Source organism: Ruditapes philippinarum, unplaced genomic scaffold (genome assembly GCF_026571515.1).
Source record: "Ruditapes philippinarum isolate M1 unplaced genomic scaffold, ASM2657151v2 ctg1421_1_1_1_1, whole genome shotgun sequence".
Lineage (NCBI taxonomy): Eukaryota > Metazoa > Mollusca > Bivalvia > Venerida > Veneridae > Ruditapes > Ruditapes philippinarum.
In genome coordinates this window covers 1-19,279 of record NW_026860638.1, presented here as the reverse complement: position 1 = coordinate 19,279, position 19,279 = coordinate 1, and the positions used below count along the sequence as shown (strand labels likewise).

General features: G+C 31.4%; 3 protein-coding genes across 3 annotated transcripts; 2 read left to right on the top strand and 1 right to left on the bottom strand.

Moving 5' to 3' along the window:
• Positions 1 to 899: 899 nt before the first annotated feature.
• On the top strand, positions 900 to 6,569 carry LOC132712851 (uncharacterized). The gene has a single exon (XM_060695288.1). The coding sequence runs from the start codon at positions 900 to 902 to the stop codon at positions 6,567 to 6,569; it is 5,670 nt and encodes a 1,889-aa protein (XP_060551271.1).
• Positions 6,570 to 6,871: 302 nt separating this feature from the next.
• LOC132712854 (putative uncharacterized protein DDB_G0282499) lies at positions 6,872 to 8,071 on the top strand. The gene has a single exon (XM_060695292.1). It carries the CDS (start codon positions 6,872 to 6,874, stop codon positions 8,069 to 8,071), a length of 1,200 nt encoding a protein of 399 aa, XP_060551275.1.
• A 6,189-nt stretch (positions 8,072 to 14,260) lies between these two features.
• On the bottom strand, positions 14,261 to 18,324 carry LOC132712855 (fucolectin-like). Its single transcript, XM_060695293.1, has 4 exons — positions 18,105 to 18,324; positions 16,001 to 16,119; positions 15,451 to 15,583; positions 14,261 to 14,511 (listed from the first exon to the last, which is right to left on the bottom strand). Exons 1-4 carry the CDS (start codon positions 18,175 to 18,177, stop codon positions 14,312 to 14,314), a joined length of 525 nt encoding a protein of 174 aa, XP_060551276.1. The 5' UTR covers positions 18,178 to 18,324; the 3' UTR covers positions 14,261 to 14,311.
• Positions 18,325 to 19,279: the final 955 nt, after the last annotated feature.

Below are 19,279 nucleotides of genomic sequence, written 5' to 3'. Positions count from 1 at the left end.
AGCTTTTTACCGTCTTCCTAAAAATATTTCTCAAAAGATTGGGGAAAAGAAGGGTGTCGCAGATATTGCGATATACATGTATTTTAATATACTACTATTTTTATCAAGAAATATTTTCTTTGTAAGTTACATGATATATCACCGTGTCTTTAAAGTTTATTGTTAAGTTATCCGACGGTGAAGATATAGTAGCATTTTTCACGTATTTTATCAGTTACTTCAATGTTTTTCACGTGCATTTAGTAATCATATTGTTTAAGTTCCCCGACGGTGAATTATTGTGCACGATATATTTATGTATTCATGTTTGCACGTGTTTTATCAGTCAGTTCAAGGTTTTTCACGTGCAACCTATTGTTTTAGTTCTCCGACGGTGAATTATTGTGCACGAGATATTTATGTTTTCATGTTTTACATGTTTTTCTTGCCATGCTTAATTATAAAGGCGGGAAAGTTTTGCTATATATATAGGGACATAAATATAGTTAATTGTGGGTGAAATAAAATAAGTTAGACTGATTTGTTAATAAAGGTTGTTAAATTAAATACTTGGATTATATTTGTGATTATTAAATGAAATTGTTTAAGTCAAATAAGTCAAATAATTGGATTATATTTGTGATGATTAAATAAAATAGTTTAATTGGATTAAAACGTGTTGTGTTATAAATTAAATTAATATTCAAGAAGGAAATGTGTTCTTTCTTCCAATGTCTTGGATTATAAAATACAATTAAAAGGAAATTCACGACATTGAGTGGCGCCGGAACCCGGGAAACAACCAATAAAATAAAATGTCTTCTGTGCCTTATATCAAAGGTGTGCGAACAAGATTTAGGAATACACTTTCTAATTTGATTTTAGAAGGTAAACAATTTGTCCATACCGATGTTTATGATATGGAAAGTAGTGATGCTCTTGATTCAATTGAGAGCTTCATTGAAAAAATAGATGTATATGTTTCAAAAATTGAAATGCAATCGGAAAAACTAGTTTCTGTAATATCCGAGTCTGAACCGGAAAATACAGAGTTTTTACAAACGATTGCTGAAGAGAATGAAACATTATATTCAGAAGCAATTGATTGTCAAATGCATCTGAAAAGAATTAAAGAAAGGCTTCGAAAAGAGGAAGAAAAACCAAATGTTTCCTCTGAATATAAAGAAATGATTGATTTGCAACATGAGTTTCAAAATCTTGTTGTGTCACAAATGAAGCAACAAGAGAATCAAATGACGTTGCAACAAGCTTTTTTTGAACGTCAGGAAAAGAAAGATTCTGATAAAACAATGAACGTTAAATTACCAAAGTTAGACATGTGTTCATTCAATGGCGATAAGTTGAAGTGGTGTGAATTTTGGGATACATTTAATACCACAGTTCACAGTAACAAAGATATTTACGATATTCAAAAGTTCAATTATCTACGAAGCAAACTATATGGAGAAGCTAGAAGTGCAATATCAGGTTTAGAGCTTTCTGGTGACAATTACCATGTTGCTATCAAATTATTACGGGAAAGATATGGAAATGCACAGGAAGTTATAGATTTGCACTATAACAAATTGATAAATATTCAAAGTGCATCCAATAATGTGCATAGTCTTAGGTGTTTTGTTGATCAAATCGAAAAACATCTTCGTAGTTTAGAGGCATTAAGACAAGATATCAATCAAGATGTGTTTATTGCTATGATAAGAGCAAAACTACCAGAAAACGTGCTGTTACATCTTGAGATGTCTAACGGATCTAAGAAAGAATGGACTTTAGCAACATTACGTGATAGATTAAATGATTATATCGTGGCCCGTGAGAGATCTGAAAAGAAAAGTTGTAGTGTAGAACATAAGTTAAAACCATATAGTTTACAAAGAAATGTTCGTGATAACGTTCAAAGATACCCACAGGGGATGATATCAAGTCTTAGCCCGAGAGGACCTTATAATAGTTTTGGTCCTAGGGAACATTCTACTAGTTACGGTCCCAAAGGACCTACACCTAGAAGAGATTTCAATGGCGAAAACAATAAAATAACTTCCGGTGAAGCTCTCATGGCTGATAATAGAAATACAAAAGGCTCTGTGAACACTAATACTGTTCGTAAAGATTATTCTACATTATGTAGATATTGCGAAAAGGGGCATTGGAGTGATGAATGCCCTAAGTACCGATCTATAGAAGAAAGAAAAAGAATGCTGAAAAATAGTTGTTTCAATTGCCTTAAATTCGGGCATAAATCAACCGAATGTAAACGAGGAAAAATTTGTGCACATTGTGGTGACAGAAATAGTCATCACAGAAGCTTGTGCCCAACTAAATTCAAAGCTTCAAATACAAGTTCACATCTATCAAGAGAAGTGATCAATGAACAATGCAATAATAAAAACGCTACTGAAACATCACAAGAAGTACGTATTTTACCAGAAATTGGAATGGTTTCATCTGATAAGATGATACTTATGCAAACAGTGACAACAACTGTAAATAATCCAAAAAATGGTAAAAAGCAAGAAATACGAATACTTCTTGATTCAGGGTCACAGCGTTCATATGTATCTGAAGCATTGGCAAAACGACTGGATTTGAAAGCAGAAGGTACAGAAGAGATAAATGTTATGACCTTTGGTACTAATAAATCAAAACATATAACAACAAAGTTATCGTCCATAACTCTTATGTTGAAAAGTGATAAACAGCTTGATATGTCTGTGAACATAGTGCCTGTTATCAGTGGCACAATTCAAAGAAAACCTATCGGTCAGCTTTCAGAAAATGCACATCATATTCTGAAAACTGTTGATCTAGCTGACACAATTGCAAGTGAAAATGAATCATGTGAAATCGAAATGCTAATAGGAAATGACTACTACTTAGATATAGTATTGTGTCAGAAATTAGAGATTCAACCTGGATTATATTTACTAAGTTCAAAATGTGGTTGGATATTAAGTGGACGTACAAAGAATGATCACGATGAAGAAAGTAAAGAAATCAATATGTTGATATTTACTCAAGGAAATATCTCAGCAAATACAAATACTTTCACAAGTGTTGATAGTTCGATACCCATTAAACCAAATTTAGAAGATTTCTGGAATATCGAGTCGATTGGTATCCTTGACAATCCTGATATTTCTAATGATGAAAATGCCATGAGGCATTTTAAAGACACATTAAGTTTTAATGATGGTCGATATCAAGTGGCATGGCCATGGAAAGATGAAGAACCAATTCTTCCAGTCAATCGTGAATTAGCATATGGTAGACTTAAATCTGTTCTATCCAAATTGCAACGAAAACCTGAAATGATGAAACTGTATGATAATGTGATCGAAGACCAAAAACAAAAAGGAATAATTGAAAAGGTAGATAACAAAACTAGAGAAAATGGTCTCGTCCATTATATTCCCCATCATGCAGTTGTAACACCATCTAAATCAACAACTAAATTACGCATTGTGTATGATGCGTCTGCCAAAACAAAACAAAGTGACAAAAGTTTAAATGAAAACTTGTATAGAGGACCTGTTATGTTACACAACCTCTGTGGAATGCTTATGAGGTTTCGACTTCATAAGATAGCTATTGTCGCTGACATAGAGAAAGCGTTTTTACAAATAGGCCTTCAGCCTAATGATAGGGATGTAACTCGCTTCTTGTGGGTTAAGGATTTCAATAAACCCATTTTTGAAAAAAGTAACATAATAGAATATAGATTCTGTAGAGTGCCGTTTGGAGTCATATCATCACCATTTTTGCTTGGTGCTACAATAGAAAGTCATCTTGAATCAAACGGTAGTGAAACAGCACAAAAACTGAAAAACGACATTTATGTCGACAATTTAGTTACTGGAACAAACTCGAAATCAGAAGCTATGCAACTTTATAAAGATGCAAAGTCACTTTTTGATGAAATATCCATGAATCTGAGAGAATGGATAACAAATGATGAATCAGTTAATACATTTATACAACCAAAAGATAGAGCTTATCCTGGTATAATTAAGGTGCTTGGACATAATTGGAATACTGAAACAGACACTCTCTCAATCAAGCCAATTATTGTTACTGAAAATACAAAACGAAAGGAAACAAAACGCAATGTTCTTAAATTGGTTGCATCGGTTTTTGACCCGCTTGGTCTATATTCTCCGATTGTGCTACAGGGAAAGATCCTTATCCAGACATTATGGAGTAAAGGATTACGTTGGGATGACGAAATAGATGACAAAGAAAGCTCTGAATGGAAATCAATTAGGGATGACTTGGTAGAAATAAGTCATTGTATGTTACAACGTTGTGTAACGTTAGATCACAAAAATGAAGAACATATTGAAAATACACTTGCATGCTTCTGTGATGCTTCGGCAAAGGCATACTCATGTTCAATTTATCTTCATCAAGAATCTAACTCTAAAATCAAAACCGAGCTTATTTTTTCAAAGGCAAGACTCGCTCCAGTAAAACCACTCACTATACCAAAATTAGAAATCATGGCTGTTGTTATTGGAATTCGTTCTTTACGCTTTGTGAATGATCAACTCAGATTGAACATCAATAAAAGATTCTTGTGGACCGATTCACAATGTGTTTTGCAGTGGATAAATTCAAAGAAAGATCAACCAGTTTTCATAAAAAATAGAGTGCATGAAATCAATAAATATGAAGATGTCTCTATTGGATATGTTCCAACTTACGAGAACCCAGCTGATATAGCATCACGAGGTTCAAGTACTACCAATCTAAAGAATAATAATATGTGGTGGCATGGACCTAATTGGTTATCCTTGCCAAAGTCAGATTGGCCAACTTATGACATTAACAAGAATTGTTCAGATGAATTATCAGTTGCCGTTGTTCCCTTTAAAGTAAACACATCCGAAAATGATACAATCACGAATGTATGTGTCAATTCGGATCTTGCACCTTATGGTATGAACATTGATAATTATTCGTCCATGACGAAACTACTAAGGGTGACAGCATATGTTACAAGATTTCTCATAAATGTTCGAAAAGGATCAAACATATTATCAGGTTTTCTCACTAGTGACGAATTACTAAATTCAGAAACTCTATGGCTAAAACATATACAAAAGAAACATTTTGCCGAAACCCTTAATGCATTGAAGACACATAAAAGGGATAACTTGCAACATCAACTTGGATTATTCATAGATAAAATTGGACTTATCAGATGTAAAGGGCGCATTGAACTTTCAGACCTCACATTTGGAGCAAAATATCCAGTATTAGTTCCAAAAAATGAAGCTTTTACGAAATTGTTGATACAGAAGACACATGCTGAAATTTTGCATAGCGGTGTGTCTCAAACATTGAGTAAATTACGTTGCAACTATTGGCTTGTTCGAGGTCGTGCAACTGTTAAGTCAGTTCTTAAAAAATGTTACACGTGTCGACGTGTTGAAGGAGGGCCTTATAAAATGCCCGATATGCCACCTTTACCAAAATTAAGAGTATCGGAATCAACACCATTCTTTAGAACTGGTCTTGATTACCTTGGTCCATTGTTCATAAAAACTGAAAAGGACCCTAAGAAGGTTTGGATATGTTTATTCACTTGTTTAGTGACAAGAGCCGTTCATTTAGAAATGGTTGAAGATATGACAACTGAAGAATTTCTATTGGCATTTAGAAGATTTATTGCTCAGAGAGGAACACCAGAAATGGTGATAAGCGATAATGCATTGCAATTCAAAGCGGCAAACAAAACTTTAGAGAATGTTTTGAAAAATGTTTTGATATCTGAAGATGTTCAAAACTACGCATCAAATGCCAAAATAAAGTGGAAATTTATAGTCGAACTATCACCTTGGATGGGAGGCTATTATGAAAGATTAGTAGGACTTGTAAAGCGAACACTTCGTAAAACAATTGGTCGCACATTACTTACAAGTGTTAAACTTCAAACATTGTTAAAAGAAACAGAGTCTGTTATTAATTCTCGGCCTCTCGTTTATGTAGAGGAAGATATAGACTCTTGTATAACAATTACACCTGGACATTTCTTATCATTGAAATGGAATATAAGTCTTCCTGAATTGCAGAAAAATGACGAAAGTGATTCTGAGTATTTTCCTTTCAAAAGCTCTGAAGCTGATATTCTAAAATTGTGGAGAAAAGGTCATAAACTTCTTGATTCATTTTGGAAATTATGGCGTAATGACTACCTTTTAAGTCTAAGGGAAAGAACTCAGTCAAAACTAAAATGTGGTAGAATACAATCAGCAACAACACCATTTGTTGGTGACGTAGTACATATAAAAGAAGATTTACCACGCAATTGTTGGAAACTTGGGAAAATTGTCGAATTGCCAACTAGTTTCGACGGAGAAATAAGGTCCGCAAAAATCAGATTGTCGTCTGGTCGGGTTATAGGGAGACCGTTAAACTTACTATATCCGTTAGAAACTTCAGAGAATAGAATTATATCTGAACCGAGTGAAATAAAACACAATACAGAGTATAATTCTACACAAAAAATAGAAAGAAACGCTGCGACTAAAGCAAAACTTAAGATTAAAGAAATAATTAAAGCTTCACAATAAGCCTATATTGTTATAAAATAGTTATAACAATCAATCACGAAATTATTTGAAATAAGTGAGTTGTTTTCTTTACTATTTTCAGATTCTCGAAATTCAGTAAAATTGCGTGAAACTACAGCAAGTTATCATTATACACCACCGGTGCAAACGATTTAGTGTCTTTTATTTCGCACGTGAATTAACGAAAAATCGTAATTTTGTGAAAACATTCGTGCTTGTTTATACTGTACACATTCATGAGCATAATTTGAAATACTGTTCTGAGAGATAGACTATTAAAACGATTTCAACAAGCCTCAAATATGTATGAGAAAAATTTCAAACGATACATGTGTGACGAATGCTCAAATGAATATAAACAATATAGGAGTCTTAGACGGCACAAGGTTGAAAAACATACAGCATTAAGAAGATATCGTTGTGGTGTAAATGGATGTCAATCTACCTTTATAAGGAAAGGATACTTAAAAAATCATTTAATTCACGTGCATGATTTTACCTTGGGTCAAGCGAGACAATATGTTCTTTACAGTGATAGAGGGAGTAACAACACATTTCAAGAAAAAATCAATGACTTTGACATTAACCTCCTCGACGATAGCTGCAAAGTAGATAGCAACAACAACAGCAGCAACAACAACAACAACAAAGACATAGTAACAGTTGAAGTCAAAATTAATTCTGAAAACCTTAGTCATGCTATTTATAGTGACATTTCTAGTGCAGAATTAGAATCAGAAAAAAGTTTCGACATTGGTCAAGACCCAGATATAAGCATTGATTGTTATGATGAAACAAGAAGTGACGTCAATGATAATAAACTGACAGCAACAGATGATAATGAAAGTACAAAGGCTTATGATTATAGCGACAGTATTGATAAAATGAAAATTCAGTCTGTTGCTAACGACACAAGTCATGATGAATTAGATTTGAATTATAATGATGGCAATATTATTGAAAATGATGAACTTAAACATACAAGCGACATTGATGACGTCGACAATAATATAAATGAATTAAATGCTGATGTTTATGCTAAAGTTGACACAACAGATTCCCAATCTGAGGATAACGTGCATATAAATTGCGAGGATGACGAGTATACGAATTGCGACGATTACGAAGATGACGTCAGTACAAATTGCGAGAATGACGCGAATTCAAATATGAATGCTGACAGTGAAAATGAGAATCTTGACATTAAATCCACTAATGATAGTGATGAACATACTGATAATGATGTTAGTTTAAATGGAGAAGTCAGTGGTGATGATTGCGATGATAGCTTTAGTAATGATGACGTAAACAGTAATAATGATGACGTCATTTTGATAAGTGACAATGAAACTAATATAGATGAAAGTGCGCTTGAAACTACACACGACATAAGACGAATAACTTTGTACCATTGTTTGACATGGAGAACAGTGTATACTTACAGAGGGAATGATATAATACATGAAGAAGAATATGTAACTGGTGATCGATGGATAAAATGAACTAAGTTTAAAGGATATTCAAAAAGAATATGAACAATGAACTGCATATAACTATATTAACTTGTTTGTATATATGTGGGTATTAATAATGGAATTGTTAAAAATAAATATATTTCATATGTAAAATGTATTAAATGTAAGTTTAAACTTTCACTAATTCTAAGAATTGAAAAATACAGAAAGTTTTAAATACATCTAGTTATGTTTGTTATAAACATTTGTTAAGTTTATCTTCTTCGTCGGGAGTGTCGCAGATATTGCGATATACATGTATTTTAATATACTACTATTTTTATCAAGAAATATTTTCTTTGTAAGTTACATCATATATCACCGTGTCTTTAAAGTTTTATTGTTAAGTTATCCGACGGTGAAGATATAGTAGCATTTTGCACGTATTTTAATCAGTTACTTCAATGTTTTTCACGTGCATTTAGTAAACCTATTGTTTCAGTTCCCCGACGGTGAATTATTGTACACGATATATTTATGTATTCATGTTTGCACGTATTTTATCAGTCAGTTCAAGGTTTTTCACGTGCAACCTATTGTTTTAGTTCCCCGACGGTGAATTATTGTGCACGAGATATTTATGTTTTCATGTTTTACATGCTTTTCTTGCCATGCTTAATTATAAAGGCGGGAAAGTTTTGCTATATATATAGGGACATAAATATAGTTAATTGTGGGTGAAATAAAATAAGTTAGACTGATTTGTTAATAAAGGTTGTTAAATTAAATACTTGGATTATATTTGTGATTATTAAATGAAATTGTTTAAGTCAAATAAGTCAAATAATTGGATTATATTTGTGATGATTAAATAAAATAGTTTAATTGGATTAAAACGTGTTGTGTTATAAATTAAATTAATATTCAAGAAGGAAATGTGTTCTTTCTTCCAATGTCTTGGATTATAAAATACAATTAAAAGGAAATTCACGACAAAGGGAAATGTAGGACTCTTTTGAGTTAACAGTAGGACAAATTAACGATTTGTATGTTAAAACGTAGGGATAAAAGAAATGTTTTATTTACAATTTAGTTTGAAATTACCGTATTATGCTAACAGCAAAACGACACTAGTAATGTTTGTATCTTTAGTTCTGTCTATGCTGGAAACAAACATATCTTTAATCGTCAGTAAATTACTGGATGACTTGTCAAAACCAAAAATGGACGTCACAAGGTGAAACAATTTGCTTTCATACATGAACTACAGATCATATGATGAAAGTCAGTTGTCATATTTGGTTACATTCATTTTGAAAACAAGATCATGGATAAACAGTCTATTTTCAAATTAGTAAACAGTTTGACCCAGGTTTAAAAGTAGGAAGGAATAGAAAAAGTAAGAATAAAGTCGAGTCTAACTGCAATATTTTCAATTGCCGTTTTGGCCGTTCTCAGGTATATCATTAATGCATGCTAATTTGCAAATCAAATGATTGCGGATGATTTTATTGTTTGTAATCAAACCTACGGGGACTGTAGCAAAGACTGATTGTTACGCTTAATAAATTAAACATGTAAAATACATTTGTATTAAAACACATCTTTACATTTTGTTCAGTTATTTTACTGAAATGTTTATGTTTTATTAACTATTTTCAACTGCTCTTGAAACGGAACAACAAACATTGTGATTTGATTGATTATCCCATGAATAATAAAACGATAATATAGATCCCTGAATTCAAATTTATGATTACTTTGATGCTTAACAGAGCAACAATTACATGTTTCTGGCCACAAACAAGCTAAACGCTATTGGCATTTTCTCCCTGTACATATTTTGAAAGAGGACAAACACAGTTTCATTGAGGCTTTTCATGTGTTTAAATGCAAAACTAAATATGCCTCCCAGTGGCAACCTAAGCGGTATTCAATACCTAACATTAACAGTATCGGATCAAGGACCTAAATGTCGCAACGCTAGTACTCAAGGCTATTTGTACTAATCATGCATAATTTTTGTATTTTGGGTTTTGAAAAAATATTTGTTATGTCGTTTCATATACTGAACTTAATCTTTGAAACCCATTAACCATAATTTTACTAGACGTTAAACTTCTTACTATACATGTATTTTCCAGATTATATCTAGATGCACCAAAGGTGTAAAGTAAAACAGTCATAACATCATTTGATACATTACTGCAGAATGTAGGATACCTTTACATTTGCATATGTCAGACTGTTGAAATCTCATTTAATTCATGTTTTCATTGAAAAATAATGATATCCGTTGTATAAACACACCTGCGTATGTATTCATAACTTCAAAATTTTACAATTCTCATGTTAAAAGATGAATTCTGCTTAAACAGTGGACTGTAGCATGCATTTAATACGACCGACAAGAATAGCATTGCTAGAAAATCTTATCTTACATGAGCTTATCTCACACTCCACGTGATTGTCTGGCTATATTCCGTTCCTTGATTTCAGATCATCCCTGTTTCTAATACATGTAATATATCATGCTATATTTTTTCACCTTCAGAAAGGTACACGACATTTTGAGAATACTTTTGAAAAATCTGCCTCCGCCAATGATTAATTTACAAGCTGCCGTATATCTTGTTATATAAGATGTTAGCAATGCTTGCATAACAATGACATAATAACTTATTGTAGCTAAGGGAACAACATTTTTGTAGACATATAAAAAATTTGATTATAAACATACAAAATATATGTTTCTTCAATGTAAGACAACTCCTATTTAGATTGAGGTGCCCCTATTATATTTTTGTTCATGTTTACTTTATGAAATTTGCAACCATATGCAATATTGACAGTATCATTAAAAGAATCACAAAACAGTGCAAATAGAAATAAAAGGAAAATGGATAATAAAAGTCTACAGGCGTTTTTTTATTTTTTATTCAATACAGACATCTATAATGCAAAAGAAAAATATAGAAAAGTGTAAAAACTTTGTTAATCAGCCTTGGTTTCACAAACAATACGAGAGTGTGAAAACTAGAGATAGAGAATAAATTGTATATATATTCAATCTTTATTTTAGTCTCATCAATGTACATACATACAACAATATACATAGAACACATAAAACATGATTTAAAAAGTACATTGCCACTCATATATTGTACGGCATTATGTAGCTAAAAGCAATGCATAATTAATCAGAAAAGAGGGATTTATGATTATGAATGTTTTATTGTTCGTCGTGTTGTACCCATTACACTTGCATCCGAAAAAGGATCATAAAAGATTTTTCCATTAATTATGCAATGGTAGCACATCATGCAACTGACGAATGATCCAAAATCGACAAGTGTTCTAATCCAACACTCTGTCAACAAGAAAGGGTAAATAAGCTTATGTTTTAATTTTTTGAAGTCGTGAAAGATTAAAAAAACAATGAAGCGCACAAAATATTGACTATTTACATTTAAATGATTGTAAAAGGAATTAGAAGGTTACAATGCAAAGCTTAGGTATTAAAACGAGAACATGGAGAACAAGTGTTGTTGTTTTTTTTTCAAAATGTTCCCACTGTGATTTTTTACACTATTTAATATAACTTTGTTTCCGCTGAATATGTTTCTGTTATCATATTTTGAGTTTATGCAAAGTTTAATTAAATTTTAATTACATTCTATGTATTTCTAAGTATTTATTTTTCAATCATCTATTTGTCTTGGTGTTCCCCAATCATGAGCTTTTAAATTTAACGCACACCTGAAAATATCCAATTACTATTCTAAGTAGGATTTTCTTCGATTTTGTGCATGCAGTAATCGAAAACATTATTCTACCTGAAGGCTGCATGCCACCAGTTTAAATAATTATACTAACAAAAAACAGTGATTTTAAGAAAAAATAAAAGATTCAGGAACAAAGTAATAATTATCATCATCACAACTATTACAATAGCGTTATTTTGTTCAATTTTATATTTCACTATCATAATGCTAAAATAACCAACAATCCAAATAGCCTATGGAATTTTCTTTTTCTTTTACTATTGTTACAAATCAATCGATAACGTTGATTTTTTTTTATAATTTATTAAGATAGTTTTTATATTTTACCCTAAGCTTTTATGAGTTCCATTTATTAGTCAATTACTTATAAAATAGTCAAATTCTTGAGATATATTACTTATTCAACCAATCTTAACAGCGATAAAAAAAGAGCCGAATGTTGCTTTAATCAAACTTTGGAAACATCTTGAATTATTTAACTAACAACGCATTATCAATAAAACTATATAATTTTTTTTAAACTTCTTAGACTATGTATTTCTAATAATATAGTCGGCTTCAGTGTAAACTTGGGTACGCCTAATTGATGACACTTTTATTGGTGCAAACGGTGTAAACAATAGGGTATCAAACCAATTTACGTCTAAAACGACGAAAGTGGTATAGTTATGCAGTTTACTGTAAGCGTTAAGAAGGTTATATTTATGCTATGGACTTATGCTATTTCGTTTATAATGCGTCGAAGCAACGCTAGCTACCTGATGAAAAGCAGCTGAAGCATATTTTATCTGCTTCCTTCAAGAATAATGTTATACTAATGGTTTTGCAAATGTCAAACGTATACCGGATGTGAAAAGTCAAATGTTTTAAATGCGTAATTGTACTTAGCAATATTGTCAAAACACAAAAGTGGCCTTCAAAACAGTAGTCAGATCGTCATCTTCACGAATGATCCTAAAATGAAAACATTTTCATTGGGAAAATTCATAATGTCGGTGGTTAAAGATGAATGTCACAGCAATTGTATGCACTTATTCATTTTGTTTAATTTCATGAAACACATCTAGCGCTACGTGAGCTCGGTGTCTCATAAAATTCGTCACAGGGTCTCTCCTGAACAGAAAGACTTTGTACTCGGTCGATATCCTATATACAAATACCTACTTTGATTTGACGAAGACGACTCGAGAATATCAAATAAACTGTATGCAATTTATAATTAATAAAGACAACGTGAAGAGGCATTCGGTCAGACAATTATCGGAACGTAATGATGCAGTGATGAATTAGCTGAAGACCGTTTATTTATAAAAACAAAGAAAATGTACGAAGTTTATCAGGCAATTTATCACACTTTTACAATTTGATATTTGCAGGAAAACGTAAAAGGCTCAGCTTTTATATTGGCTATTTTTTCCCTTCATTTGTTTGCAATTGTTATTTATAGATGCACAAACACACTTCGTATTTAACCAAAATTATGCCCATCAAAGTGTAAATGGTGGGTGCACAGGTAGGTCCATTTTAGTTTTTGCCATTATTGCGTTCAATATTATAATTTACTGTGCAAAAAAACAATTATCCACGTTACCCGTGGATATTTCTAAAAATATAATTCGAAACGAATCAGTATCGTAGTGTGGGGCAGTCTCTCTTGTAATTAAAGAGATTTACTCTTTATTGTCAACATTTTTTTATAATCAATTATTAATCACCATAATAATAGTAAATTTCCTAAAATATGTTACTTATTCAGATTCAGCTCAACAGTGACAAAAAAGATAATGTTACAGTCAATAAAGTCCGCCACTATTGACTTGAAATTATTTAATCAATTAAATATTTAGCTTTTTGAAATAACGATATTTATTCTACATTGTTCTGGTGTTTACAATTTGCTCAGATGATTTCAATGGACAACTGTTATCTACACTGAAAATATTTTTTTAGAATTGATTTTTGTAAAACTTGTTATTGTATAACAAAGCGGTTGATTTATTGCCAATGCAATCGATTTAAAAGTAAATTATGCTTATCAGGACACAATGATCACAATGATGTCTAAACTCAAATAGGTTCCCGCTCATCTTCTATACATCACAAGACGGTTCATATATATTTCACCATTTGTATGCCAACACGTACAAAGAACAAAGAGCTTCACTGCTGCAGATTCTAAAAGTTCCATGTCAGGCCTACAGTTGATACGAAATCCGTTATCAGTGTTGTTTCAAATGAACTAATGCGTAAGATTTGATGAAATGTTTAACATATTTTGAGTACTAAAACTTATAGCAACTCTCATTGCTAAGAAGTGTAAAACATTGGAATTGAGTACAATAGATATTAAAGAGAATTGGAACACTTTTCATGTATCCATCGTATGTTTCCATCTATGCAGTGCGTTTGCTTAATCTTTGAAACCGCGAATAAAAATTAAATGCTACATGTCTGTTTGAAAATGCTAGTAACCAACACATAGGTCAGATTGCTTGATGAGCATTTATCCGCTACTGTAGACTTCTAGTTCACACACAGTCAGAAATGATGTTCCTTCAATGTACAACTTGACGTAGCGTCCTTGTTGCTGTTTATCAAATAAGACTGTGCAGGTTGCACCAATTGCGCCAGTATTGTTAAAAATTGTTTTCAGATTTGACATGTCGTCCCCTACCTGGATAACGAGATCATGTAATCTCTCAGCTGAAAAACATAAACATTAATATTTTGGGTTATAATATAAGATCAATCAAAGATAAGAACACTAAATGCAAATGTTCATTTAAGAGTGATCTTGTAGCAGCTCAGTTTATGGCTGTATCATGTCATATTTCGGCATAATTCCTGAGAAGAAAAAAAATGAAAATCTCTTCTTTCATGTAACATTTGATTATGTATTTGAAGAGGTTTTTAAAATTACATCAAATGACATTTTGTTTAATAATTGTGCATCTTTACATATTTCACTCTGAATTATGTCCGACAAAAGATGATGACATTCACAGAACACAGTTCCAGGAAAAATCCAGCCACACAGGATCTCACTGCAAATGCATGCAGCGTGCACTTTCAAAAATGATTTCTTAAATTATGATATCATCATGTTTGCTACACAAATAAAAAATAAATTCCACTGTTGAATTGTAATGCATAAACATGTAACTCCCATTACCAGTTCCAAGTGAATAATTGAAGACAGGCATATCATCTACAACCTTTTGCTTCAAATATATATATTTATAAATATCAAATGGTTCTATAAGAATACTAAAATAATTGCAGAAGTTACTATAAATGTTCTGTTTCTTATTTGATGAAACATTGTGCCTTTTCCCTCGTGTGCGTTGATTTACCAACCAATTGGAAAACAAAATTGACATACAGTAACTTGGAAAAAAACGCATTAATTAAGTAATTAACCACAAAACTGTAACATTGCATTTTATATCATTACTGGGCAGCAATGACAAAAAAGAACAATGACTAAACCTAAACCTTGAAAAGTGTCCTCTGGCGGTGTTCTTGGCTGCTTTGATAATTATTATGGCAAACTTTTCTTCTTTTTAAACAGTCATAATTTATATAACCTTTAAGAACACTAAAATGACAGTTATTTTACAAAAGGTGCAATAATACACTCACGGCAACAGTCTCCCCTGTTTACTATGTACATTGCAGTGATGGCAAACGGCAGCCCGAGATCAACAACTGCTTCAGGATATTTCTCGTACGTTGTGCAAGCGCAAGGCCATGAAGGTACACGACTTCCGTCCGTCTGATAACATAATACATTTTTCTTACATTTGAAACTTCTTCAGAATAAAATAGAATATAATTATAAATAATATATATATAAATATATATATATATATATATATATATATGAACTGGTAAAAATGTACACCTAAACCTGTCGTTTTTTTTTTTGTGTTTACGTTGATTTTAAACATTCGTATTTTTGTTTGTATTTTTGAATATTTGTTTTTGTGTTTTTCAGAAATACCTTTTATTGTTACTTTCTGTTCAAACAATGTTTATTTTCAAAATAAATTTAAACTGTGTTCTTTAATATTGGTACTGGTGTTGTCAAATATTTGTTCCAGTGACCTCCCTCAAATATTTATATGGTGCTTTCGAGAAAATATAATGTGTCGTTTAATATTGTTATGGTGTAAATTCACTGACAACTTACCATTAAACTACCAGGCGAGGAGGTTGCATAATAAGAGCTTAACGACACCGGTTTATTTAGAGCAACATTTGGACTTGAAGTTGGTAATTCATTGCCACTGCTGCAAGTCTCTGTAACTTCTGAAATTCATATTGATAAAAATAGCTTTTGCAAACTTTATTCTAACCTAGCACTGTGAAGTTATTAGTTTAATTTTGAAAAAGCATTCATAAATTACATCTTATAAATAACGTTTAGTCGTGATCAAGTCATGTATCCTGTTTTGTTAAAATTTATGTTCACAAACATGCGTGAGACCACGCATCAAGTCTTCTTTCAATAAGTACGGGAACAAATCAAGCACAATTTAGCTTGATATCGGGTGCAGCAGCATTTATTTTTCGATATCGTGTAAGAATAAAAATATTTATCCAAAGCAGTGATTTTATCGCTTAATAAAATCAGTGTTTGAAGTTCAGATGTACGAGGCATTGTATCACGAGAGTCATATTATTACTCGCATCCGAACTCAAAACAGTGATTATAAAAATTTAATATTTCGCAAAACTGTCTAAATTTACAACACAAAATTAAATATACCTGATGATAAAAATAAAGGGTACATACTATAGGAAATATGAATAATGAGTACACATAAATGTAACAGCGTTTTTCAATACAATGGGAATGCTTATATTGCCTTCAGATAGAAAGATTAAACTGAGTAATGCTATAAACAACTTATCTTATAAAAATAATGACACATTCTCCCCAATATTGACTACTGAATAAGTACTGCCAGTACTTCTCAACAGTCCCCACTTTTTAACAAATTTTGGACACTTGATCAAACAAATTAATCAATATTAATTATAAATTACATGACAATTGGAAAAAGATATTGAATGAGTAATGCATTCAAATGTTTACTCGAACGTTATTCGCCAAACATGTTTCATTGATTTCTATTTGTAAATCGGTGTTAAATCAAATAAAACATGAGCAGTTTGGCGTAAAAAGACAAACAAAATAAATCTTGAAGCTGGCTTAATTGATAGTCTGAATCTATTTCTCCTTACACCACGTAAGGTAAATGTAGGCAGGGAACCCAAGTAGCTTAATTGAGTACAAATGGAGCTAAATTAATTCTCGTCTATATGTATATAAAAGGATCTTCGCTGACGTCCAAAAGCCTACAAACATAAAAATCTAAAATGTTACACGTTCAACATCACCATTTTTAACTAAAAGGCTACGCTAAATATCTTTTTTTTTAAGCTCACTTGTACCATGAAATGATTTGGTTTTTTTGTTGCTGTTTAAAAATAAAAAAGAAAGAAAAAGAAACGTTATAAACAGATGATAAATGTTTTGCAAATAACTTATTGTTATAGACCCATTGTGGTTTAGAATTTCGAAAAATAATTTCCATTCCCATCATATTAAAAATAACTTTTGTGGTGTGACTTAAAATCTAGAGCAAGATCCTTACTCCTTAGTCATTTCGAGCGCTTGACTTTCACAGATTTATCATGAAAACACCAATTTCTTTCTCTCATTTTAAGTGTACACACATCAGTCAATAGTGGGATATTTGTTGGAACCCTGATAGAAACATTGTACCAAGATACGTAAATTGAAAGAATAAATGATTGTAGCTTTCCAGTAAGTAGAACTTTAGAAAAATAGTTGAAATCTTATTTATTTATTTTTGCATTCCATGTGTATTCAATAGCATTAATTGTATTAAATAACATTAAGATATTACTACAGTTTTATGAAATCGATGTGAATACACACTTTTTTAAATTCGGTAGGAAATTTTATAAATTTTATTTTACAAGTTTATATGGTTCTTTCTTTATAAACTATACTTTGTATTTATGCTGAGTTTACATACAGTGAGTTGAGCTAAAATGGTAACAAATCTTGATCTTGAGCGATTTTTTATACATTTTTTCAAATATAAAATAGACTGTGTAACAAATAACAGTATTAATATATCACATTTGAGTATACTATATCTTCAGGCCACTCATTAAATTACTAAATCATTGAAACTAGAAAATTATATGTCACGTGCATATTGTGATTTAAATAATCCTAAATTATTATAATTAAGTACCTGTTATGATATGTTCTTCCGCCGTTGATCTGACGTAATATCTGCCCTGAATTGCGTTATCAGCTGACGCCATAAATACACTATATAACGTGCAAGTTTTGTTGACGGCTTGGAACGTAAAAGATGAACAATTCTGTCATAAAGAATTATATATAGAGTTAACTAATTTTTTGAAACGATTTTTACTTTCTTTACAACAATTCCATTTCAGTAACATAAAATATGATTAAGCATTTGAAATGAAACCTTATAATTGGTATTAATAACTTCATATAACCATTGATAATGACAAAAATGAAGCTTGTTATAATTTGAGTCCAAATGTGTAAATAATGCTAAACTTATTTGTGTTTACACTATTTCTTACACATTTTGGTCATATTCCTTACCGGCTTTCCTGGATAAATAAGCGGTAATTACCAGTTCATTCTGCAAGTAGCCAGCTACTAATCCCCAAGGATATCTGAGTCAGCGATGGAAGACGAATGGCTAAAAGGTCAATTGTCACGAAGAAGTTTTGTTCGAACTTGCAACAAACTGAATGCTTTATATGTATATCAAACTGGCAAACGTATAAAGAAAATAAAATCGAAAACCTCACCGTTTCCTCACAAATACTTCCACAGCTTATTCTGCTTTTTGTAATTACGGACAATAGCTCATAAGATTTCAGATTTTCATTAAATCTAGTTGAATATTCAACAAACTGAACGCCTTCGGTCGGAGCGCAAATCATATGCATTACAATTGTGATAATTTTGACAATTGATACCAAATAAGGCGCATGTAAGGTATACATTATTTTTGTTTTATATTTAAAATGTAATTTCAAAAATATTTTAAATAGTTTACAAAAATGCAATGCGTCTTATGCGTCTTACTAATATTCAGTGAAGTGAAAGAATTGTAAAGTTTCAGTTCTGACATCAAATAACAGTGTAGTAATTTTCAGCTCATCATTTATTTATATTCCATACAATATATTTAATTCTTCGAGCAAAAAGAATAGTAATAAAATAATTCATTAATAATGACAAAAATCACTATTCAAAGCAAATACATTAACGTATAATAGTACACTATTACCGTTCAAGCTACAAATAATAACATAGTCTATAGCTACGTATATGTTGAAATATAATGAACGGAAACAAAGCTGCAAGGGTATAACGATG

What these genes read in the sequence shown, in the direction of transcription:
- LOC132712855 (XM_060695293.1), bottom strand. Translation starts at nt 18,177, where the DNA reads ATGGCGTCAGCTGATAACGCAATTCAGGGCAGATATTACGTCAGATCA. An exon ending in GGAAGAACATATCATAACAG is followed by an intron (nt 16,120 to 18,104) that starts GTACTTAATTAT and finishes TATGAATTTCAG; the next exon opens with AAGTTACAGAGACTTGCAGC. An exon ending in CCTCGCCTGGTAGTTTAATG is followed by an intron (nt 15,584 to 16,000) that starts GTAAGTTGTCAG and finishes TTATGTTATCAG; the next exon opens with ACGGACGGAAGTCGTGTACC.
- LOC132712851 (XM_060695288.1), top strand. Translation starts at nt 900, where the DNA reads ATGGAAAGTAGTGATGCTCTTGATTCAATTGAGAGCTTCATTGAAAAA.
- LOC132712854 (XM_060695292.1), top strand. Translation starts at nt 6,872, where the DNA reads ATGTATGAGAAAAATTTCAAACGATACATGTGTGACGAATGCTCAAAT.